This window comes from Anas acuta, chromosome Z, assembly GCF_963932015.1.
Source record: "Anas acuta chromosome Z, bAnaAcu1.1, whole genome shotgun sequence".
Lineage (NCBI taxonomy): Eukaryota > Metazoa > Chordata > Aves > Anseriformes > Anatidae > Anas > Anas acuta.
Window position 1 is genome coordinate 20,579,106 of NC_089017.1, and position 26,379 is coordinate 20,605,484.

The 26,379-nt window shown below is 40.4% G+C and overlaps 1 protein-coding gene across 6 annotated transcripts in view; it reads right to left on the bottom strand.

Moving 5' to 3' along the window:
* PDE8B (phosphodiesterase 8B) overlaps nt 1–26,379 on the bottom strand; it is a 95,334-nt gene that overhangs the window by 37,582 nt on the left and 31,373 nt on the right. For all 6 annotated transcript variants that reach the window (XM_068666471.1, XM_068666476.1, XM_068666475.1 and 3 more), the window contains exons 2-3: nt 6,286–6,345; nt 620–810 (exon numbers count right to left, since the gene is read on the bottom strand). In XM_068666471.1, coding sequence (XP_068522572.1) covers nt 620–810; nt 6,286–6,345 — 251 coding nt within the window. The remainder of the gene's footprint in view (nt 1–619; nt 811–6,285; nt 6,346–26,379) is intronic.

Sequence of the window (26,379 nt, forward strand, 5' to 3'; positions counted from 1 at the left end):
AACAGACTATCATTTATGAAATGCTGAGCAAACAAAATTTTACAACTTTCACCACTTACTGATGGTGAAAAAAGCATGACCAACTACCTGAAGATCACTCCACTCATCTTTCATTGGCAAAAGATAATTATTTTTCAAACTTGTCATGCTTTCCTGAGTGAAGAGTCTTCATGTTCATTTTTTGCCTTTTGGAAGTACTTCCATAAGCACAAGCATTTGAGCTTGTCATAAGGACTGGAACTGTTAGTTCATGAAGGACTAATACAGTATGGTGTATGGTACAAAATGCATGCTAATTTTCCATTTCCATGTGTGCCAGAAGAGTGATGTGAACTTCTGTAAAGAGCTCTCAGTGCAGCATACCTGACTAGTGGGCAAACAATAGCATTACTTTGAAGTCCTGCAGCTTAAAACCTTGCTGCAGTACTAATGTACAAAATTATATACTTATGTATGTACTTATTGATGTATGAAAAACTCCTGTTCTCAATGTCCAAATTTCCACTGTACTATTTTTTTTTTTTTTTTTTCCCAGGGGGAGGTTGGTTTTATAATTGTAAGGGTCAGTTTTGTACAATATGTTTTGAAGTTCAAAAAAAGCATAAGGTCCTTTGGTTACCTGCAGATATCTTCCCCATCAAAATATCTGGAGTTCCTGTGATCTATAACAATTATTTCCTGTTGCTTATCAAGGAAACATTCAAGTGCTGACTCGGGAGTCCGGGCAATACTGCACTTGTAACCAGCTCTGTCACAAGCCCACCAGAAACCATCGCTTTGGTTGTCTTCTTTTGCAAAGATCAGCAAAACCTGAGAAGTACAAAAACCAGCATAATCAATTTGAAAAACACAAAATAGTTCCCTGCATGGTGCAAATCTTAACTAATACTTCTCTAAGAATGATCGAGTCTGCATTGAAAGTGGAAATATTGGACTACAGATTGTAAAACAGCTGACACAGTAGGACGACTTTATTAATAAATGGCGCAATTATCAACAGAGCATTAACTGTGTAGGACTGATATTTACTGCTTTCGAGTAAGCTGTGATTGTTCTGGATGTAAATGTGTTAGGTGATGATAGGTTACCTTGCTGTGCTCCTTCTTTGAGCATCACAACTTTAGGAACATTACTCCTGTGTTAAGGTGGTTTTGTCATGCATGCTATCCAAGTAGCTGCCAGATGATGAGTCTCTTCTAACTTGTGTTCAAATTCCATCAGTACCCAGACTGGATGAGTAAATGTTCAAACACCACCACCACTCTCAATTTTTAATTACACATATTTTTAATTGTAAGGAGCTTCCTGAAATGTATCAGCCTTAATTATCACTCTTCAGGGACAAACAATTAACAAAATATGGTTTTACTCACTACCCCACCTTCAATGCACACCAAAATGGAGTTAAGCTGCATTCTTTCAAAACTGAAAAGAACAACAGGAATGGACAGGGCTGGGCTGCAGAAAAATGATTCAAACATCACAGTTGATCACTAACCATGCCACCCTACGTGACAGAGAAAGAAAAAGATTATTTTGATGCAAAAATTCTGTGAAAAGGAAAGGTCTCAAGAAGTCAAAAGTTTATCCACAGCTATTTGCATTGCACAGAAAAGCTGCAGCCTTGGAATAATTTATAATCTATGTTAATTTCACAAATCAAAAACATCCCTGACTTCACTGAAATAATCTGAGTAAAATATGGCAAATGTTGCCCAAAACATCCATGAAAAAGGTTAATAACCTTTTATTTATGTTGTTCTGTGTATCTGTGATGTTACCATGTGAAATATAGTATAATTGGCCTAGAAGCTATACAAGGTGACCATAACTTCTTCTGTCTTGAGCTGTCTACATTGTTTAATTCTAAACAATAAACAGAGCCATTAATGTTACTGTGGCAGGACTACCACTCAAGTTTTCATTAAACAGTGGTAGAAAATTATGCGCTTGGAACTTCCATAGGTATTAAGAAATACATCTGAAACTTTTAGTTTACTAGAAAGAGTATTCTTAATTGCATTCAATGATAAGCAGATTTGGGTTTCTGCCACTTGCCATCTAAGGTTACAGTTGTCACTTAATCTAATCCCTATCTTCTTCCAGCTATCGGAGTGTTCAAAAGCAGTTACATGGTTCTGCTGTAGACCTTTGCAGACACCTGGGCAAAATCTTTACCCTGATACAATCTTCTGTTTGTTTCCATCTAATGTTAGTTTTATTTTGTTCCTAGTTGGTACAATGAGGTCAGCAAACAGGCTTTTCATTGTGCTTTTTTTGATATCTTCTTCTCTCAGCATTCTCAGTTTGGAAATAAAGGACTACAAAATTCAGTCATTTACCAGACGTAAAATAAAGGAGCTTAACTGAACCACCCGATCCCCCACCAGCAGCTAAATATCAGTGTGTGAATCCTTCAGAGAATATTAACTTTAAAAAGTAACATTGATGAATTACTACCATACTTCCTCAGGAAAATTTTATGAAGTTTAGAGTAAAGAATTAAACTATAGTAAGAATATATAGAAATATATAGAAAGTAAAGAATTAACTATAGTAACAATATAGTTATATAGCAGCAATAACTATATAGTTATATAACATAACCATATGCAAAAAAATTGCAAGATATATCCCCAAATCGATACAAAAATATAACAATCTATATAAAACACACTGTCAAGGAAAAGATTTAATTTAATTTTTGTTTCTTGATGGAAATCACATACCAGTGTTTTTTTTGTTTGTTTGTTCATTTTGTTTTGTTTTGGCATATAATATGTCAGTTTCACTGTAAATTGAACATTTTATTAAGCACTGATCTGTCTTAGGAGTACCATGGACTTGTGCCGATGAGATATTTGCATTTTTGGTGATGTACTGGAATTCCTACAGTGTTTTTGAGTATTTATTTTGCACAGCTGCTTCACATATTGTTCCCACATTATCACACAAACAAAGAAAATGGACAGAGATCTACTTTAAATATCTCAAAATACAGCCAAGAGACAACAGCTGGGTACAGATATATGGTACCAGAAGGAGACAAGGAGAAAATTAGAAATAGTAGTCATAAAACAAGTTATCTTAACATTTCTATGTTATTTCAGGCATCCTAGCAAAATAATTTAAATAGTTAGGGGGTTGCTCTTGTGACACCTAAAATTGGCATGGCGAATGGTTAAATGTTGGGCATCTTAATGCTTTGGTTGCAGCTCAACAGATAAGACAATCATCATCAGAACAAACATGGTGCTGCAATGATGACCAATGGTTGTCTTAAGAGGGGAGAGAATACAGTATTTGATTGGGGGACAGTGTTTTGTGGTAAAACAAAGTGAGCAAATGATCACAGGTGGCAGACAGATTCTACAGATGTTTTCCAAAGGAAAGCAAGAAGTGTATGCTAAGACAAGAAGGAAATGCACTTACTAATATGCGAGACAAGTACAGTGGGAAAAGAAGTGTAATCATCTCAGTTTCATCATTAAACCCATGAATGCAGAAAAATGCCTCAGTTACTCTAATACACAATCTAGTTCACTTCCAGTGTATTAAATGCTGCAAGGAGATGGTGAAAAACTTCACCTTAAATGCTAACATAAGTTTTAGGAATGGTCATCACTAAATTTCTGTGCGTTGCCTCACCTCTCTCTTCTTTTCCAAACCCCTAACCTGTTGGTCGTCAGGGCAATCAACAGCACATCTATGGCTTCAACCTAATACAACATAAAAATAAAACCACAGTAGCTTTTCCATTGGTCATTGCTTTAAAAAACACCTTGATTGGATGTTGAAACATGACCTAGTCTTCCCTTCTCTCTCTGGCCTTATTTTAACAGTTATTAATGTTGCAGATATAGATTGGTTTCTTGTTTTGCATGGTTCTCCACAAAAATTGATTTTTATTTTGTTTTTTAAATCTTTGGTCTGGTTCACAAGTAAAGCAGAAAAGGTTTCACTTCAGTCCATTTGACTGCATGCCTGAATGGCATGCAAGGCATCTTCCTGGCCATTAAGACCATCTTCTATCAAAGTGCCAAACACAAGAGATGATTCAAGACTGTTCATATCTACTCGTTTTCCCTGGCTATCATCTAGCTTGTTTTACTGTTTTTTTTTCTGATCTTTACATGATGTAGGGCACTGGCTTAAAAATTGTATAAAGAAGGCCCACATACAAACCTCTGTCAGCCCTAGTAAACAGTTCTGCAAAAGGGTAAGACAGCTTTTTTATGTGCACTGACTGTTTACAACACACCTTTCTGCTGTGTCTTTGGGAGAAACAGCACACTTATATATATTTCCTTCAGAGTCATTTCTAAGGTCTCACAACCAGACTGTGCCCATTCCCTAGTCTTGGTACAAAATCTGGGCAGACACATAAGCTGCACACTGGGAGGGAGTTTGCAGGGTAGGAGCTGGTATGTTTGCTTTGGACTGTTCTCCTCCCCCGCTCCTACGTCCTGCAGCACCTGGGTCGTGATCTAATACAAATCACAACAGGTTTGTCCTCTAACACAAATGGTCATAAAGTCTAGGGTGAAATCTATTAAATGGTTTATGGCAAGTCATAGTCACAACAAAGGTCACCTCCCAGACAAAAAATACAGGCGATTTACTGGCTGGCATAAGTTCAGTCCCAAATGACAGTTTGAAACATGCACCAGCATAGAATGAACATTGCTAAGAGAAACTCTGGTGACAATTGTTTTAACAAACTGAATTAACTTATCAGACAATTAAAGACACAATTAAGCACCAACAAATAGATATTTAAAATGTGGTGTTTAATAGCTCTTTGCACTGCAGAGAAAGCTGTAGCTCTGTCTTCAAGCTGGAAAAAAAAAGATTAGCACACATTTTTAAAATGAGTGGATATGTGCAATCCTTGCACATATGTGTTCCACATAGGAAGTGAATTTATATAAAGTATTTTCCCTTTAGTTAATGCATGGCAAAGTCTTTATGAAAAGCTCTTCAGGTAGAAGTTTTACTTAAAGTCTGCTTTCTGTAGCACAATTTGTCTCTTTACTAACGCTGGGACAAAATAACATCCACACCTAGCTAGATAAAAAAAAGGAATGTCAACCATGTTTCTAAACAAAAAACAAAACTATTCCCCTTCTTCTATGATGAATCTTCACTTAATTTATATCACAATAGCTAACACAGATACTGTGATATTTTGGCAAATCCAATTTATACAAGGCAAACCAATGTTGCCATAAACAGTGAATATTCTTAATTAATTATTTTCTTGACCATCTTACTGACGATGATCACAGTCTATGGAACATTTTTCCATGAAACGTTCCACATATTTATTTAGAAATTCTTTCAAAAATGAAGAAATTTGTTTGCTGAAGTCACCATTATACAGTGTTTTATAAAAAAAAAAATCTTTATTTTGTATTATCAAACAGAAAGAAAATTTTAAAGCTTTATAATATATATATATATATATACACGATTTTTTGACCTCAGGAATGGCATATATCCCACGTGTAGGTTTTTCTTTTTGTAGCCAAATATGAAAAGAAAAAAGAAGAAGAAACAAACAAAAAACAGAAAGGGTGACTGCTGACTAAATTTCTCTGTAATTTAGAGAGTTAACTGATCCAAGGCAAAAAGTTAGCTCAAATGAACTTTTAATGTTGCTCACAGAAGAAATATTAAAGACTAAGATGGTATCATTTCCTATCATCTGAGAGCTCTAAAACACACTATACGCTAAAAAATAACTCTTGGCATCCATCTGTTTATGGACACAGGAACAAGTTGTACAGAAACAGTAGCAACTATGGGTAAGAGCTGTTGCTTGTTAAGCCAAAGTTCAGTGTTCTTGTTGGAACATGTGATTTCTTGCATCTGTGACCTATAAAAGCACAGCTCTTTGATCTGTTGTGCAAAACCCAGTGAAACTCACCTGGTACCTAAACTTTACAATGGTGCTCTCAGCTGTGCCATATCAGAACTCGGCAGTTTTTAACATTCAGAGGCAGCTGTTTTACTTGCTAATGCACACACACACACACTTGTACTGACAGGACATATAAACGATTTGATGTTAATGGAAATTTGAGCACCTTGTTTGCCAATTTAATTTACCCACAGGTCTCTTCAAAGGCACTCAGATAAACCAAAACACCAATTATCCATCTCACTGCCATTACACAAGTAAAATGAAACCATTATACTTAACAATGAGTTAATGCTGAACCTTAATTTCTTCACCCATTAACACTGAATTGACTGTATCAAGAAACTGAAAGAACATCTTACCTGAATTGGATCTTGTGTCAGTCTCATGGGCCCAATTTGTACCTCTGTAGCTGAAGCCTGCTAAGAGTAATAGAGATATATTTTTTTTTTCTGTCTGGTTCTTATCAAGGTAACACTTTTCAAGTAAGAATGAAAGATCAGATATAGACAGTAAGACTGTCAAAGGAAGGCCAAATGACCAGCAGCCTTTATTTCATTGCTGTTAAGTGGTTAAATGTATCTTCAATTAACATATTTTACCAAACTCACAATTTTGTTCTATTTGCCTCTAAGTTAAACATTGTACGGCTTTAAATAGGGAAAAATCTAAACAACTCTTCCTTTCTCCTCTTTCCCCAGATCAGAGCACCTTCATTAAAAAGGATTTGTATTATGTTTAAGACTATGGAGAAATATTTTTTTCAACCAAAAATGGCCTTATTAATTTCAATGTAAGCAGGCCTCCAAGGTTTTGTAACAGATATTTGGTAATAATATTTTACTTGTGTCGGTTAGAAAAAAGTGGCTTTTCATACAAGATAACATGTTTAGAATATAGATTTAAAATGGTTTTCCAGAACTGTAGCTTTTAGTTTGTAGAAAAAAACAAACAAAAAAAACAACAAACAAACAACACAACAGCACATTGCTATCATGTGAGTCACATCATTTTCAGAAGACTTGAGACCACACAGTAATTTAAAGCTATGGCAAGAAAGTCAGCAAACATTGGCTGTAGCTGCTTTGTTGCCATATTTCCTAAGAGTTGGACTACCTTCATACTTTGTACTGATATATTTCAATACACTCCTCCTATACACAGCTGATTTGTTTCACTTCAGATCATTAATTAAAGACTGTTGTCAGGCAACTGAACAATACCTGTGCTTTCCCACAGATGTATGTACTTAAGGAAAAGTCTTTGAACCCCTTAAAATATCACTCCCCTCACCCTACAGAAGATTACTTACAACTTCTCAGTCTCTGAAGGGACAGATTTTCTGCTTTCCTGATGCTAGCTACTCTACAAAACTGGTGTAGGTGAGTTAAAACAATTGCCCGGCAGGTTACAAACTGGAACAAAAACCTAATTACAGGCATGTTCTCAGGACTTTCCTCAACTCCTAGGAATACTGGACCCTTGTTTCTGCACCATTCTGTTCTGCATTGCTTGTTAGTTCAAGCCTTTTACCCAAGTATTTCCTTGTTCTTCAGTTTATTATTTTTCTAAAGGACCGTGGATAAACATTCAACACGGATGATGTTTCTTCCTCAGAGAATACAATAGCATGTTAATACTTAACACTGCCTGTGTATAAGACAGTGGAATTACATACAGATACAGCTGATATGTTGGACTTTCACTCATCTCCAAGTACTGATTCCTATGAGCCCAATGTATATCAGAAGGCAGCAGTGGGCAGTACTCCAGAAAACTAAACCACAAAGCATGCCATGGTTTTCCAAAGCAAAAACTGCCTTCAGTATAAGCATAGTTAACCTCTCCCTTCCTCACACAAAACCTTCACTTCCCACTTGATCTCCTGCTATATTGGAAGGCAACATTATGCAAGTAGGGATTATCACAATATCGGCCATGAACTAATGAATGAGGTTACAGAAACAGAATTCTCCCCAAACTCCCAACTGCTCTTTCCTCCCTCCAGAAATAAAATTAAAAAAAAAAAAAAAAGTGTGTTGCGGGTTAAACCACAACACACATTCACATTCCAGTGGTATTATATGGGAAACTTTTAAATATATAAATATATTTTTAATCTTGAATTACTTTGATTTAGATAAGTGTTTTTTAAGTCGTCTCACTTGAAGAATCTCTAGTGAGCTGAATAACAACAGGTACACAATGGGCTTGGGTCTATATCACTTCAAAACCTTATTTTTTAAAATGCACAACTCCAACAGATCCCAAATGTATTGATCAAGAGCCTGGGATTCTTCACAAAGGATGCTTAGGACATCAATATCATTTTTTAAAATCCATTTATTAATGCTACTTATGAATTGACATTGTAAATTACTGTTTTCTGCTTTGCTACCACTTCAGGGGTAATCCAGCTTTTGTTACCCAGTTTTGTGTCCAAGATGGAATAAATATGCCTAATAGATAGATCTATGCAGGCTAGTCTGTCTGACTCTTTCTAGGGATTTCTTTTCTTCATATCTCTTAGCATGGGTATTTAAAACACCAAAATAAAAATCCATGCAATTGTGACTTGGGACTTCTCCCTGTGCTACATCCATGTCAGCATCATAAATAGAAAATACTTGGATGGACGGACCTGAAAATCAAGGAGTCCTATTTTTTTCTCCACCCCCACCCCAGTATTTTAGCATGTTCCTGTCTTTGCTAATGATAGGAAAGCTTCCTGAGGATTAGAAAATCCGAGATTCCCAATATAGGTGAACTTGTCACAGTCCTGCTCCATGCAGACATGATTTACTTCCAACCACTACCACAGAGGGTTGCAGAAATGGTGCTGCTCTATCTAGATTGACATCTATAACCTTTAAGCAATTCCTTATATCAAACATAGAAACAGAGGGGACCCTCAGATGAAGAATGGTAATGATCCCGAGCATAGGAAGGATTAATAAACCTTCACCTTAGATAGAGCAGGGTATGTCTTCCTTCCTGGACTTTCTTTTCTGAGTTCTGAGTTTTGTTCTACAAGCTCACTCAACCCCCCAGATTTGTATGCCTGAATTGCTTTTGGTACAAATGACTGGCTCACTTTTGTCTTTCAAAATACAGCTAGAGGAGGCAACAGGAATGTAACATGAGTTCCTAGCCTTTGTAAAGTAGCACACATCTCTCCTGGGCCTGAAAGAACTTATTTAACAACTTTCTAACTCCCAGAAGAGTCCGACCATGTGGATGTTGCATACATGTATTAATGATTCCACGACCATAGACCATACCTCTGCTCATTTCCTGGCTTAAGTGAGTATCTTATTGCTGATGATTTCCAATTTAAATAAATCTCTCATTATTTTATTGACTGGCAGGAAGGACTGCTAATAGACTTGCAACCTAAATCAATTAGTACAGAATTTCATGACAAACTTTCCTGGTAAAACATGTGGAGCCTGTTTCCAAGGAGGTCAGTGAAAAAAAATCCAAATTTCAGTGAGCAGAGGAACAGACACAGGGTTGGAAGCAAAGAAATTATAAATCAGCTATCTCAGAATGACAAGAGCTTAAAAACAGTGAAGAAATTTTTGTTCTAACATTTTAAACAGTTCAATATTATTTTTCCAGTATGATTATCATCTCCTAGGTAACCTCCAGAGGAACCAGCTATTAATCAAAGAATTATATTAAACAAAGAATTAAAGAAAGTCAATGGTATTTTCTTAAATCCTTTCTTTTCATGTAAATTAGTGATCATCAATTACCTTACTATCATAGCAGTACCATTAAGCAAAATGGACAGACCACTTTACTAAAGGTCCATCCTTTTATATCACCACTACAAAAATCTTTACCCCTCATGTGACTGAAGACTGACAGCCCCTGCAGTTTATGAATCATCAATAATTAAAAACACAACTACCGTAAAGATAACAACTAATTAGCACATTAAAATCTTCTTGAATCATTATTTATTGTTCCAGAGAAACAACAGCAGCTGGAGCCAGCCAAGCTGTGAAGCATATTTGTTGGGAGTCCAGTCTCCTGGAAAGGCATGGGATGCACTGCTTGAGATGCTCTGTGTAACCACACAGACACTAGGGGCTGCTGACACTGTTTGTGTCCTGAAGGTACTACCCACTACGTCTTCTTCCACTTTTACTTACTGACAGTCATTATCAGCCACTGGACCTACTCACATACTGATACAGCCCTTCCCTCACATCTCATTTTCACACCTCTGTCCCTTTGGTTTCTAATGAGTTACTCAACTGACCTCTCTTTCAGGCCTAGCTCTTACCACATGACTTCAACCCTCTGTCTCCATCTCCCCTTCATCAGGGCTCCTTTACATTTCTTTCCAGCTCACTTCCCATCCATATCTCTGGTGAGGTTTGATAGCTCAGCCTGTCTTTTGGCTTTTACCATTTCCATAATCTGTTATACCACTATTTTCAATCTTTTTTTTTTTTTTTTCCCTGTCCAAACACTGGCCCTGAAAAGGATTACAATCAAATGTGACCTCTGCACTGATCTCATCTTTAAATTCTCTCAGAGGCTTGAATTCCCTTAAGAGACAGAGAGCTCATGGCTTTTCACAAACAACCCCAGCTTGCAGCTGTCTGCAACCAGGGCAGCCAGGTCCTCTTCTGCTTTTCACCAGTGTTATGTATCTCTCTCCTTTCTCTTCTTTTATCTGTCTGTTGTTTAGAAGAACTACATCCTAAATTTTCTTCTATTATCATTATTATTTTTTTCAAATCTCTTCTGGTTCATCCACTTTTTTTTTTTTTTTTTTTTCTGTGGTTTTTAGGCCACTCTTTCTCTGTTTGGACTCTCTCATGTGCTTCCTTTATGAGCTTCAACTATTACAGGGGATATTACTTGACCTGCAGAGCAATTTATGTGGATTGAAGTAGGAGCAAACTTACAGGAGAAAAATGAAGAGCTGTTTTCACTAAGATGCCTCTGATTCAAGAAGTCCCTTAATCATAAGCTGGCAATGGCTGGGAGAATAAACAGGATAGATCACAACATGTTCCTCCCAGGGTTCCTGCTGCTGTAGATTTGGTCCTGAGCTAGATGATTTTTGTCATGACCTCCATGACTTTCCCAAGCACCATTCTTCCCTGATTCATTCATTCAATCAGTTGCCTCAGTTAATTTCCTTCTCCCACCAACACAGTTGCTACCTCTGTTGTTGCGTTCCCCACAGCCTTTCAGAGTGCTCCCACTTGACTTTTTATTCGTCCTTTTCTGTGGCTTCCAGTTGATTAGCGGCTTGGCTTCCCCAGGTGCTTACACCCTGCACTTCCTTGGCTCCCACTAGAGGGCTGCAAAACCGCTCTGCTCCACAACCTGCCTCCCTCAGTGCCACCCAGCTGCCACCTTTCCACGGAGTCCAGAGGAGTATTAAATGTTTGGATTGCACAACCCTAAGGTCATGCCACTTTATTAAGAGAAAATAATGACCAAAAATGTATAGTACTTAGAAGAAATTAGGTTTTATCCTTGTTGACTTAGCTGATTAGCCACTTCAAACTGCAAACTCTGCAGGCATCCATAAGAGATGCTAATGGCTGACATCAGTATGTCATGAACAGCTTTTTCAGTGTTAAGCAGCAGATACACAGGAACTGTTAAAAAAAAAGGAAATAAAAATCATACACATTTTGTACAGCTAATCTATTCATAACATATATGACATAACCTTTGCATAAGTCACAAATATTTGCAAAAACTGCAAGCATCAACTTTTCATAGAATCATAGAATCATAGAACATCCTGAGTTGGAAGGGACCCTTAGGGATCATCAAGTCCAACTCTTGACACCGCACAGGTCTAGCCGAAAGTTCAGACCATGTGACTAAGTGCACAGTCCAATCTCTTCTTAAATTCAGACAGGCTCGGTGCAGTGACCACTTCCCTGGGGAGCCTGTTCCAGTGTGCAACCACTCTCTCTGTGAAGAACCCCCTCCTGATGTCAAGCCTAAACTTCCCCTGCCTCAGCTTAACCCCGTTCCCGCGGGTCCTGTCGCTGGTGTTAATGGAGAAAAGGTCTCCTGCCTCTCGACACCCCCTTACGAGAAAGTTGTAGACTGCGATGAGGTCTCCCCTCAGCCTCCTCTTCTCCAGGCTGAACAGGCCCAGTGCCCTCAGCCGTTCCTCGTACGTCTTCCCCTCCAGGCCTTTCACCATCTTCGTAGCCCTCCTCTGGACACTCTCCAACAGTTTCATGTCCTTTTTATACTGTGGTGCCCAGAACTGCACACAGTACTCGAGGTGAGGCCGCACCAGCGCAGAGTAGAGCGGGACAATCACCTCCCTTGACCGACTAGCGATGCCGTGCTTGATGCACCCCAGGACACGGTTGGCCCTCCTGGCTGCCAGGGCACACTGCTGGCTCATATTCAACTTGCTGTCTACCACGACCCCCAGATCCCTCTCTTCTAGGCTGCTCTCCAGCGTCTCATCGCCCAGTCTGTATGTGCAGCCAGGGTTTCCCCGTCCCAGGTGCAGGACCCGCACTTGCTCTTATTGAACTTCATGCGGTTGGCGATCGCCCAGCTCTCCAACCTATCCAGATCCCTCTGCAAGGCCTTTCCACCCTCAACAGAGTCCACAACTCCTCCAAGTTTGGTGTCATCAGCAAACTTGCTCAAAATACCTTCTATTCCTACATCCAGATCATTTATAAAAATATTGAAAAGTACCGGCCCTAAAATGGAGCCTTGAGGGACCCCACTGGTGACCGCCCGCCAGCCTGACGCAGCCCCATTCACCATAACCCTTTGGGCCCTGCCCGTTAGCCAATTGCTCACCCATTGTATGATGTTTTTATTTAGCTGTATGGTGGACATTTTGTCCAGTAGGATCCTATGGGAAACCGTGTCAAAAGCCTTGCTGAAGTCCAAAAAAATCACATCAGCTGGTTTCCCTTGGTCCACCATACGGGTGATCTTATCATAAAAGGAAATCAGGTTAGTTAGGCAGGACCTACCCTTCACAAACCCATGCTGGCTGGGACCAATGACTGCTTTGTCCCCCAGGTGCGCCTCAATAAGTTTGAGAACCATCTTCTCCATGATTTTACCAGGCACTGATGTGAGACTGACAGGCCTGTAATTGCTAGGGTCTTCTTTCTGACCCTTCTTGAAAATCGGCACAACATTTGCCAGCTTCCAGTCTACCGGGACCTCTCCAGATTCCCAGGATCGTTGAAAAATAATTGAGAGAGGTTCCGCGATGACGTCCGCCAGCTCTTTCAGCACCCGGGGATGAATCCCATCCGGACCCATGGACTTGTAGGGATCCAGGTGGAGTAGCAAATCCCGCACACGTTCAGGGTCGGTTGGGAGTTTGTCATCCCCACCGTCCCGGTCCTCCAGCTCAGGGCACCCTGGGTCCCAAAGGCCATCATCGGCATTGAAGACAGAGGCAAAGAAGGCGTTAAGCGTCTCTGCTTTGCCTATGTCATTGTCTGTGAGAAGACCTTCCCTATCAAGGAGCGGCCCTATGTATTCTTTAGTTCTCCTTTTTCCATTCACATATCTAAAAAAAACCTTTTTATTGTCTCTCACAGACACAGCCAGCTTCAACTCTAGGTGTGCTTTAGCCACACGAATTTTCTTCCTACAAACACGAACAGCATCCCTGTATTCTTTCCATGACACCTGGCCCTCCTTCCAGTAGCGAAACACTCTCTGTTTCCGCCTAATCTCCATAAGAATGTTCCTGGTCAGCCACGCCGGCCTCCTGCCCCACCTGCCTGACTTGCGATATTTAGGAATTGCCTGATCTTGTGCTTCTAGGAGGCATCGCTTAAAGAATGACCAGCACTGGTGGACATCGAGGCTTTCAAGAGCAGTTTCCCAGGGGACCTTGCTGACTAGTTCCCTGAGTAGCCTGAAGTCCGCTTTCCCCACATCTAGGGATGAGATTTTGGTGGCACTTTTCCTTCTGTCACCGTAAATTTTGAACTCAACTACTTCATGGTCGCTATGACCGAGGCGTATTTGAAACCAAGGCTACTGTGTACCCACAATCTATCAATACCCCATTCACAGGCTTCTGCTTGTGGCAACACTGTGGAAATAACTGGATGTATGCCATAGTTTTTGTTGGTATAGATCAATGACTACAAATTCATGCATCTACTGCAAAGACCACTAAATTGTCCAGGCTTTCATTTCAGCCTAAAGAGACTCACATGCCCTTCCTTCCTTAGCTATTTTGAGCTCAGCTTCTCTTCGAGCTCCACTCAAGCAGAAGTCTCTTAACTGTCTCTTTTTAGAGTCAAAGGTCAGCAGTACTCCACAGTCCTCTTCGAAGCCCACATCTGCGGCCTTTCACACCACTGTCACTGTATTGCTTGAAATCTAGTCCTACCCTGGCTTTCAGAAATCTCCTCTACCCTAAGACCCTTTCTGCTTTTCTCTCCACCTCACAGAAGGTCCCCCCTCCATCTCTGGCAAAGAGTCTCAGGTTGTTTTTGCTTCCATACATATCACTGCAGGGATTGTACCTTAAAAATGCTGACCAAAAGATCCATATAACTGGAATAGAAAGCATAGATTTTCTCCTTTCCCCTGATCACAAGAAAGGAAAAAATCTTCAAAAACACAGCTCCTTGTATTTGTAAACCCTTCTACTTCTTACCACCCCATCCTTCACCCTATCTTTGCCCTTTGCTTGGGATGTCAGACAGTGGAGTCTACCAGTAAGTTTGCAAATTTCCAGGTTTTCATGATCTTTGTGTTTTGACAATGCCCCCAAACAACAACAGAAAGTAACCCAAAAAGTGATGTCCCTAAATGCTAGACTGTTTGTAGATTTCACAATGTTACAATAATGTCTCACTCCTCTCATCTCTGGCTCTGTTAACACTCTGTCACAACTACAGGATACTCTGTTGAAGGCAGCAATATGATTTACAGTTTGTGTTGTGTGGTGCTTCAACAATGGTGTCTTGGTCTTTCACACAGATAATATAAGGATAACTGCAGATATTTATGGCTGTATTTTTTTGCTTTGTTGAAAAGCAAACACACCCAGAGTCAGTATATGCCAAAAAAAAAAAAGAAAAAAGTTTTTATTGTAACTTTTTTTTTTTTTTTTTGGGGGGGGGGTTATTCCTTCAAATAGTATCTGCATATTTGGATTCTTCACTAAAATTTATTATCCCAATTTATGCTTTTTCAATCCAAGGAAATGTTAACGCAATTTATAGTTAAAAAAAAAAAAAAAGGCAAAACCCATATTCACATATATTTGGTATAGAGCATTAAGGATAGAAGACACAACCAACTTTTTTCAAACATAGATATACTAAAACTCTATACTAAAGCCCTGAATATTTACAAAAGTGGTATTTCCCATGATTTCTGTTATCAGTTCAGCTCTTATTACTACAGAAAATACAATCAGAACCTAATTAAGAGAATTCGTGAATTTTTTGGAAACAATCTCCTTTTTTATTCACAATTGTTCATTTCCACATTGCAGCAAATGGGATCTTTCTGTTTGAAATTCAGGTCTTTTTTTTGTTCCCAAAACTTTTACATTCAGAATAGTGTTGCTAGCAGGTCAAAGGAGGTGATCCTCCCCCTTTATTCAGCCCTGATGAGGCCACACCTGGAGTGCTGTGTCCAGTTCTGGGCTGCCCAGCACAAGAAGGACATGGAGCTACTGGAGTGAGTTCAGAGGAGGGCTATGAAGACGATGAGAGGACTGGAGCAGCTGTCATATGAGAACAGGCTGAGAGAGCTGGGCCTGTTTAGCCTGGAAAAGAGAAGGCTGAGGGGAAACCTCATCAATGTGTATAAATAGCTGAGGGAAGGGTGCCAAGAGGATGGAGCACAGACTGAAGCACAGGAGGTTCTGGCTGAACATGAGAGGGCATTTCTATACTGTGAGGGTGACAGGGCACTGGCACAGGTTGCCCAGAGAGGCTGTGGAGTCTCCTTCTCTGGAGACATTCAAAACCTGCCTGGATGCCATCCTATGCCTTGTGCTTTAGGCGATCCTATTTGGCAGTGGGGTTGGACCAGGTGGCCCCAGAAGTCCCTTCCAACCTCAGCCATCCTCTGATTCTTTTGGTTAGATTGCATAATGCCACTTGTTTTTAAGATGGTGTTATTTAAAATGTAGTACCTCCTATAACTTAATGCTATATAAAAAAACCCAACATATCAACACCTGTTTTACAACATACTCCATGAAAAGTAGTATTAAACTGTTTCACAACACAACACTAACATAAGCATAGTTTTTTACTTAATGTATTAATTTAGCTCTTATTTAGGAGGCCTGAGAACTAAGGCGACTTAGTTTTAATTCACGTAGTGTAGCGCTTCATGCATCTAATGTTTTAATCATATAAAGCTTATCTGTAAGTCAGGAACATTTTACTGTGCAGTTTTGAACATACTCTTCACATATATGCAAGCACTCATGATCCACAATACATTGACCTCTTACAGACACTATATATGATTTTATTGATAAGCCACAGAGCTCAAAATTTCCTTAGTTAAAAAACAAAAACAAAAACAAAAACAACATGCATATTTTACTTACTTAGCTATCATGCATACAACTATTCAGTGACAAGTGGGGCAAATCGTCAGCTCGGGACTCCACAAACTGAGGTATACAACATTAAAAAACTTCAGTACCCAGGCAATAAAATAAGACCCAAATCCACAAAGACAGGTAGGTCTGGCAGGCTCTCTCTTAGTCTCATGCATCCTGCTCAAATACAGAGAACATGAATGTGCAGCTGGTTCTCCTGCTTTCCCAACACGAGCATAACTAGGGTGAAGCCCTCTCAATGCCTCCTATTAAAAACCCTTCCCTTCCATGACCACTCTTGTAGGATACACAGCATGTCTCTCACTACATCCTCTCCCTCACCCATGATCCTTGCATTCCTTTTTTGCAGTGACCTGTGCCTGAACAGAGACCTTAAGCACTGCCTAACTTTTTCTCTCACCTCCCTCTCACTTTGCCTCATAGGTGAGCACTCATCTCAAAGAGAGGAATTTGAAATGTTTAAGCTAGGCTGGGCACTGGCTACCATATACCAGATACACCAGCCCGCTGCTGTCCCTGCATGTCCCATGTCTACAACAGAATTTCTTAGAATTACGTATATTGGATGATTAAGAATTTTTTTTTTTTTTTTTTTGAGTTTGGTTCCCGAAGTCTGCTCCTAAAACTGATCCCGTGCAAAGCTACAAAGATCAGTCTGATCAGAGCCAGTTTCAGGAACAGATGTTAAGATTTCTATCTTTCTTCCTTCATCCTCATTCCACTTGACATGTTTTCCTGGCTTGTATCTCAAAAAAGAAATTATGAAAATAAGGATTTGAAAATAGAGATTTGTTTCCTCTTTATCTCTCAACTTATTTTTCCCCTGCAAAATAATTAATCTATTTTTAAGCAATTATGGACAATCATGAGAGCACAATCTTCCTGTTTCAATCTAAAATCAGTGGCAAGGTAAAGGAAGGAAAGCAAACCAATGAGATGCACTAAACCTATGAAAGACATGGGGAAGAAAGGGGGGGATGAGGGCAGCTGGCATAAACAGGTCACAAAACCTGTATCCTTAAGAGGAAAAGAACTGAGGAAGACAAAATGTACCAGCAGCAAATTGCTCGTGATTTTAGCCAAACTCTTGAACAAGCAAGGTGACACTAGTGATATAATTCTGTGGGCTTTAATAGAACAAATGTACAACTGATATAAAATTAAAACTGAAGCAAGAATATTATATTAGGACTTTCTGCATTCTGTTCAGATATTGGTAAGCAGCTTCTTTATAAATACATTATCATAGGAGGAAGCAGAACACATAAGTATAAAGTGTAAATCATCCTAGCTTGGTGATTACTTTGCTAATTTGACCATTTGCCCTCTTCACAGCAGTATGTGAGCACATACTGCTCACAGCAATAGTTGCTTTGAGATCTGTCAAGGGAAGGCAAGATACAAAAATCCCACACTCCATAAAGAGTGTCCTGTGTCCCATTTACTACCATAATTTGTAAATTAATACCTTCATCAGAATCTGAAACCAATCCCACAGGTTTGTACATAAAATGTGTTACTACACACATCTTTCTTTCTGGATTGAGGGCCCATTGTCTGCACATTATTCCTACTAACGCCATGATTCTGGTTCTTGATGTTAGCAAAAAATAGATTTGTTGTCCAAGTAAAGACTCAGCTTCTCCGCAGTTGGTTAAACCCCATTGATTAGGACATACCTTAATGAAAACCTACAAATATCTGGGGGAAGATTTCTAGACATATACCCCTGTCCTTTTAAAGGCTTGGTCAGGAACAGCCAATATTGGTCCTACCGAACCTATCTTGCCCCAACATCCTATTTCTAGAATTGACCAACACCAGATGACAAACTGAAGAAAGGGAGAACAGGGCAAGCACAATGACACTGTGCCTTATATACCTATAAGCTCGACACTGATAGCTCATCTAAGCTTATGCTTTCCTTACAGAAAAGCCATGCTAACTCTTCTCCAGCACACCGTATTATCCAATTACCTATGACACCTACCTGTGTTACATTTTATAGGTAGACATAGCATCTTGCTCAGATGGAAACATAATGTAGTTCCTACATGATTTTTTGAACCCTCTGTGGAAAGCTAACATGTTATTATCCAATTTTCACTCCTCTGTCACTGACACCAGTTTAAAGAACAGATGACACATCATAGTTAGTAGTTCAGCAATTTCAGATTTATGTTCCTTCTGAATTCCTGGATAAATATGTGATTCTGTAATATGCTTGGCAATATTTCCTCCTTCTCCTCCTCCCCACAGCAGAACAATAACAGGTTTGCATCCCTAGATCTGCTTCTCCAATGTCTCTCAAGAGCAGTGTGCCCAGAAGACAGCTGGCTCAGATGACTTGTCAGCAGTCATGTGCATTGCTTGAGAAGGAGACGGCCTCAAAAGGTGTAGTTATCATTATCAGCTTACTCACTATCAGAGATGTTTTTATACCAATGCCATAACAACTATAACAAAAATCACAGAACCACAGAATATCCTAAGTTGGAAGGGACTCATAAGGATCATCAAGTACAACTTCTGGCACCACACAGGTCTACCCAAAAGTTTAGACCATGTGGCTAAGTGCACAGTCCAATCACTTCCTAAATTCAGACAGGCTTGGTGAAGTGACTGCTTCACTGGGGAGCCTGTTCCAGTGTGCAACCTCAGTGAAGAACCTCTTCCTGATGTCCAGCCTAAACCTCCTCTGCCTCAGCTTAACACCATTCCTGTGGGTCCTAGCACTGGTGTTTATGGAGAACAGCTCAGTGCCTGCCCCTCCACTCCCCCTCACGAGGAAGTTGTAGACCGCGATGAGGTCCCCCCTCAGCCTCTTCTTCTCCAGGCTGAAAAGGCCAAGTGACCTCAGCCGCCCCTCATATGTCTTCCCCTCTAGGCCCTTCACCATCTTCGTCGCCCTCCTCTGGACACTCTCCAACAGTTTCATGTCCTTCTTGTACTGTGGTGCCCAGAACTGCACACAGTACTCGAGGTGAGGCCGCACCAGCGCAGAGTAGAGCGGGACAATCACCTCCCTTGACCGACTAGCAATGCCGTGCTTGATGCACCCCAGGATATGGTTGGCCTTCCTGGCTGCCAGGGCATACTGCTGGCTCATATCCTGCTAACCACATTCTGTTAACCACAACCCCCAGATCCCTCTCTGCGGGGCTGCTCTCCAGCATCTTGTCACCCAGTCTCTATGTATAGCCAGGGTTGCCCCTTCCCAGGCGCAGGACCTGGCACTTGTTTGTGTTAAACTTCATGTGGTTGGTGATCGCTCAGCTCTCCAATCTGTCCAGATCTCTCTGCAAGGCCTTTCCACCCTCAGCCAAGTCTACAACTCCTCCAAGTTTGGTGTCATTGGCAAATTTGCTCAAAACACCTTCTAGTCCTACATCCAAATCATTTATAAAAACATTGAAGAGGACTGTCCCTAAAATGGAGCCTTGAGGGATCCCACTAGTGACCATCTGCCAGCCCCATTAACTACCACTACTTGAGCCCTGCCCGTCAGCCAATTGCTCACCCATCCTATGATGTTTTTGTTTAGCTGTATGCTGGACATTTTGTCCAGTAGGATCCTATGGAAAACCATGTCAAAAGCTTTGCTAAAGTCCAAAAAAATCACATCAGCAGGTTTCCCTTGATCAACTAGATGGGTGATCTTATCATAAAAGAAAATCAAATTTGTTAGGCAGGACCTACCCCTCATATAAATAAATTTTAGTAGGTAAAATACACAGCCAGGAAAACATCTAAATGCAAACTATTGTAGCACACTCTGATACCAAATAGTTTTCTTTCAAGAAATTCTATCCTTGATGGATCCTATCTTTCTTGCTCTAAATTCATCATTGATTTAAAAAAAAAAATATTATATTCCTTAATGGGCTTCCAAGTCGATGTTTAATTTACTAACTTTTGATGAGAAAGCTTCCTTCTTACATTAAACTGATCTTAGGTATTGCAAACTTCTTAGTCGTCTGTTTAAGTAGAAGTTTAAAGGTGTATTTACGTAGAACTGGCTGGATATCTGTACTATAGGAGTACAATATTTGAGAAACCAAATTGACTGTGACAAGGTGTCATTTCAAGGTACTGCTTACTACAGATGCTGTTAATTCATTAAAACAAACAAACAAACAAACACATCAGCAACAGAAAAAAACAACTCTACCCTGCAACAGAGTTGGGCACAAGTCATTTTTATCAGGGAATAAGTCAAGGCAAAAATCTAATGCCTTGATTTCCAACAGTATTTTGACTAAGAATTTTGACTAGGTTTTCCTGTTCACAGAGCAGCAAAGCACAAAAATTTGGAGCATACCTTTCCCCACTGACTATCTACAGGGTCTCAAGGTCTGCAACAGGAGGAAACTTCCTCTCTTCCTTCTCAGTATTCAGAACCTGAATAGAATGAAGGGCCGCAACTAATGCTTAGAGATGCCTGATATAATCCCAACGAGTAAAGAATCACTGGCTTGAAGGGACCTTTGAAGGTTATCAGATTGCTTCAACTGGTGCTATCATAACACTAGATCAGGTCAACCACATCTTTGTCTACGCCTTCTCAGCATGACTGCTGCTCAGGCAATCACCTTCTAGACTGTACTGATGAGAAAGGAATTAAAATCCATAGACTGTCCAAGAGCATTTGTATTGGGGTCACAAGGCAAGGGTTTGGTAGTGAGGGGCTGCAGGGTGGCCTCTGTGAGCAGAGCCCAGCACCTGCCCCATGTCAGACCAGACAGCTCCAAAAGGGACCCACTGCTGGACAGAGCCGAGCCAGGGAGAAACACTGGGTGGGCCTCTGGGGGAGCAGATGGAAGAAAGGGGGAAAAAACCTGCTGTGCAACAGCAGCTGGGAGAGAGGAGTGAGCAGCAGCCCTGCAGCCCCCCAGGTGAGTGCAGCAGGAGGGCAGGAGGTGCTGCAGGCAGGCAGCAGCAGTTCCCCTGCGGGCTGTGCAGGGAGAGGCCCCCGGTGGAGCAGGCTGTCCCCCTGCAGCCCATGGGTCCCCCATGGAGCAGATCTCCACGCTGCAGCCCCCCCATGGCTGGAGGAGCCCCCGGTGGAGCAGGGGCAGAGGGTGACTGTGAAGGAGCGGCAGAGATGAAACATCAGAGACTGACCACAGCCCCCATTCCCTATTCCCCTGTGGTACTTGACAGGAGGAAGTAGGAGACAGTGGATGGGGATAAGATGTTTTTAGTTTTCTTTTAGTTTCTCACTGTTTTAGTCTGTTAGTGATAGGTAATATATTATATTAATCTCCCTAATCTGAGTCTGTTTTGCCTGTGACAGTAATTGGTGAGCAATCTCCCTGTCCTTATCTCAACCCTTGAGTCCTTTTTCATTACATTTTATCTCCCTCTTCTTTTGAGGAGAGTGAGGGAGCAGCTATGGCACAGTTTAGTTGCCCAGCAGGGTAAAACCAACACGGCATTCATTTACTTGTGAACTACTGTGTAAGAGAGAAATATCTGCTATCATAATGTAGTCCTGTTGTATTTCACTCCTTCTACCTACCTGTAACATTGACCAAATTTGCACTTTCTTTAGCAAAAAATGAAAACAAATTTCATTTTCAAGTCCTTTTAAAAATGAATAGTGAACTTCTATGAACTCCTTTAGAGATATGAATCTTCAGTAACTCTCAGTATAATTACTAGGGCAAGTTCACAGACGATGCCTTCTTTGAGAGTAATAGAATTCCATGCTTTAATCCAGCAGCACACAAGTAATAAAGAGAGACTCGTTTCACAAACAGCATAGTTTTTAGTCTTGTGGAAATAAAACCAATTACAGAATACTGTTCACAATTACATTTTTATTTTGAATGCTGACTGTCAGCATAAGTTTCTCCGACTGTACTTAGCACATAACATTTCAGTTTATGTTAGTGTGCTTGCAGGGGGATACTAGACACGGGAAAAACAAACTTTTCCAAATGTTTGTAAAAGTAAGTAGAATACGCCCAAGACTTCTGGATCTCAGCATGAAGAGACTTTTTGCTGTAATTCGATTTGTTATTACTGTCCACTCTCAAGTTAGTAAGAAAATGAGTTACACACATTATATCCAGTCAAACCTCATTACATCAATCTTGGGGAAAACCACAGCAACTAAGTCTGAACTGTTTCAGAAATATGATATAATATGATATGAAATACTGATGTTTAAGAGAAACATTGGTGTTTAGACAAGAGCAAATTCCAGAAGTATAGACATAGCAAGATTTTAAAATTAAGCTTATATTCACCTTTGCATGTTCAGCTAGTCAAAAAAGCACCCACCATGAGGAAACAAAGGACCGAACCAAACAACTTCGTACTTCCACTTAGATTTAAGGTGAACCCACACTTTCAGTACTGTATGTCATCTTTTGTTCCCTTAAGTTAATAAAAAATAGAAAAAAAATAGAGAGAAAGTAACAAGAATAACCATGGATATTCCAAGACATCCCCAGAGAACTAAAAAGACAAGTCTTTGTCCACCAGAAGGAAATGTAGCCAAGGAGGAACACAATAGGCATCTATAAAACCATGAATGTTGTAGAGCTGTATGACAAATGACTCACCAATATTCTTCGCAATACAAGAAATACAAAACTTTCACTTCAATTATTAGGCCAGTGGAGAGGGTGCTGTTCAAAAGCAATTGATCAAAATTTACCAAAGGTAGCTCCCTGTATTGCCATGAAAGAAACATGACAGTAGGATCATAACCACAACTCAGAATTATTTTAAAAATTTTCCAAAGACTGGCCAAGAGAAAGAAACATCAGGAGGCATACATTAGAAGTGTGGTCTGCTCAGCATTTGTTCCAGAGCCTGTTCTGCTCTCTCCATCTCCCACTGAACTACCAAAACAGATTTCAACTTTCTGTGCTGTGTTACTGGACTCTACAGTGTCTGTAAGAATTTGCTGGAAGACAGATATCATTTTGAAATTCCTCCTGGAAGTTAGCAAAGGAGGAAGTTAAATATTTTAATATGATAAATAATTCAGGGGTTTTCCACAACTCTTTTACTAAAAAGTAGAAATCTGTCTCTTTTCTCTTAATTCAGTGTAACACTGCCATTGGCTACTTGTGTTGGAGGATTTTTTTTTTAGTTTAAGAGTATTTTGACAAGTGTGTTCTTAAACAATTTAACCCTGCTCTCACAGTAGTAGATACCCTACCTTGTTTCTCACCCAAGGAGAAAATTTCAGCTATTTTGGCTTCCACTATTCATCTATTGTAAACTATACAGTATTTTACTGAAAATCATTAAATTCAGATTAACCAGAATTCACAGGTTCTTTCTTCCCTTCAAAATCACTAAGATAATGCCTCTCAGTATACTGAAAGCAGTTGGGAGCAGAGCCTCAAATACTGGTTTGCAAGTGCACACATAGGTATTATGGACTCTACATCAAAGGCTAAAAGGAAGACAACATTTTCCCCCTAAGGTATGCATGATTTTTAGTCTACCTCTTCTCCAATGTTATTCAATGCAGATACTATCTACTATCTATCAATATTAAGGTTGGGCAATTAGCAGACTTATTGTTTCAGAGATGCATGGTGGACACCAGCATCAGAACTTTGATTAGTATCACCTCCACTTATCTCATATCTCAGGTGGGCATAGCTGAAAAGACCACCTTCCAGGTTGAGCAAGGTCCATTTCTATTTTCCTTTGCCAGTTACGGAAAGGCATCTACTTATTATCTCAGACCAAAGTCAACACAATATTCCTCTTGCTGGGACACAGAAAACACAAAAATGGAATAAAGATGTTGTGCTGAGTGCTGGTCACTTCTTGAAGCTTTCTGAATTTTCTTTCCCTTAGAAAACATAGATAGGAACTTTGATCTAAGTTGTACAAAAATATCAAAATAAACATAATTAAAGAATAGGGTATTCCTCACTTTCTTCAAAAACATGTTGTTGTCTCTTCCCTCTTCTCAACTCTGTCATGATGCCAGGCAGTGTTTGCTTTGCAGTTCCTCTGTCCTGCTTGTTTGAGTTTGGGGACAGATAGATCGAGTCAATTAGTTCAGCCTTGTAATTCAAATTTCAGCATCCAAAAGCTATGCCCTGAAATTATACCTAGATATTATTAAAATAAAAGCAAATAAACAAAACCCTCCAAAAAAATCCAAACCTCCAAATTCCAAATCATAATACCATCACCAAATAAAGCAAAAATCATTATCTTCCTGAGTTTCCATGATAATATACACATGTAAAAGTGTATGTACACTTTTTCCATTACAATCTAACATTGACTCTAAAATCTAGAAATAGCATTTTTCAAGGGATGTAAAGAGTAGCAAGTAGAGATTCTATAGGTACATTGACCAGAAAAGAAAGGCCAAAGAGAGTGTACCCATTCTGATAAACGAGAAGGGAGAGCTGGTAACAACAGAGATGGAGAAGGCTGAGTTCTTTGCCTCAGCCTTCACTGCCAGTCAGGCTTCCCATGTCTCTCATTTCCCTGAAACTTTGGGCAGGGGCTGGGGAGCAAAGTAAGTGAAGAGCAGGTTAGAGACCACCTGATGAAACTGGACAGGTACAAGTCTATGGGGCCCAATGACATGCATCCCAGAGTCCTAAGGGAACTGTCTGATGACGTTGCCAAACCTCTCTCCATCATATCTGAAAAGTCCTAGCAGTCAGGTGAAGTCTGAAGCTGGTGACTGGAAAAAGGGAAACATCACCCCCATTTTTTAAAAGGGTAGAAAGGAGGACCCAGGGAACTACAGACTGGTGAGCCTCACCTCTGTGCCTGGCAAGATCACGGAATGAATCCTCCTGGAATCAATGTCAAGGCACATGCAGGACAAGGAGGTTATCTGGGACAGCCAGCATGGCTTCACCAAGGGCAAATTGTGCCTGACCAATCTGGTGGCCTTCTGTGATGGAGTGACTGCACCAGTTGACAAGAGAAGACTGACCGATGTCATCTGTCTGGACTTCTCTAAGGCCTTTGACATGGTCCCACGCAAAATCCTTAACTCTAAATTGGAGAGAGATGTATTTGAAAGGGGGACAATTCAGTGAAAAAGGAGTTGGCTTGAAGGCCATACCCAGAGAGCAGCAGTCAATGGCTCCCTGTCCGGGTGGAGGCTGGTGAGAAGTGGTCTCCCTCAGGGGACCATCGCGGGGCTGGTGCTGTTTAATATCTTTACCAATGACACAGACAGTGGAAACAAGTGCACCCTCAGCAAGCTTGCAGATGACACTAAGCTGAGTGGTGCAGTCAATACGACAGAAGGAGGGGATGCCATCCAAAGGGACCTGGACAAGCTTGAGAAGCTAATGAGGTTAAACAAGTCCAAGGGCAAGGTGCTGCACCTGGGTCGGGGCAATTCTGGATATGAGCACAGACTGGGAGACAAATTCATTGAGAGCACCCCTGCAAAGAAGGACTTGGGGGTTCTGGAGGATGAAAAGCTCAGCATGAGCCAGCAGTGCGTGTTTGTAGCCCAGAAGGCCAACTGTGTCCTGGGCTGCATCAACAAAGGAGTGGCCAGCACATGAAGGAGATGATTGTCCCCATCTGCTGTGCCTTTATGAGGTCCCACTTGGAGTGCTGTGTCCAGGTCTGGAGGCCCCAGCATGAGAAGGATGTGAACCTGTTAGAGCATATCCAGAGGAGGGCCACAAAGATGATCATAGGGCTGGAGCACCTGTGCTATGAAGAAAGACTGGGAGAGCGGGGGCTGTTCAGCCTGGAGAAGGCTCCAGGGAGACCTCATTGCAGTTTTTCATTATTTAAAAAGGGTGCAAAAAAAAAAAAAAAAAAAAAAAGACAGAGAATGACTTGGGCAGATAGTGATAGGACAAATGGTAACGGCTTTAAACTAAAAGAGGGTAGATTTAGA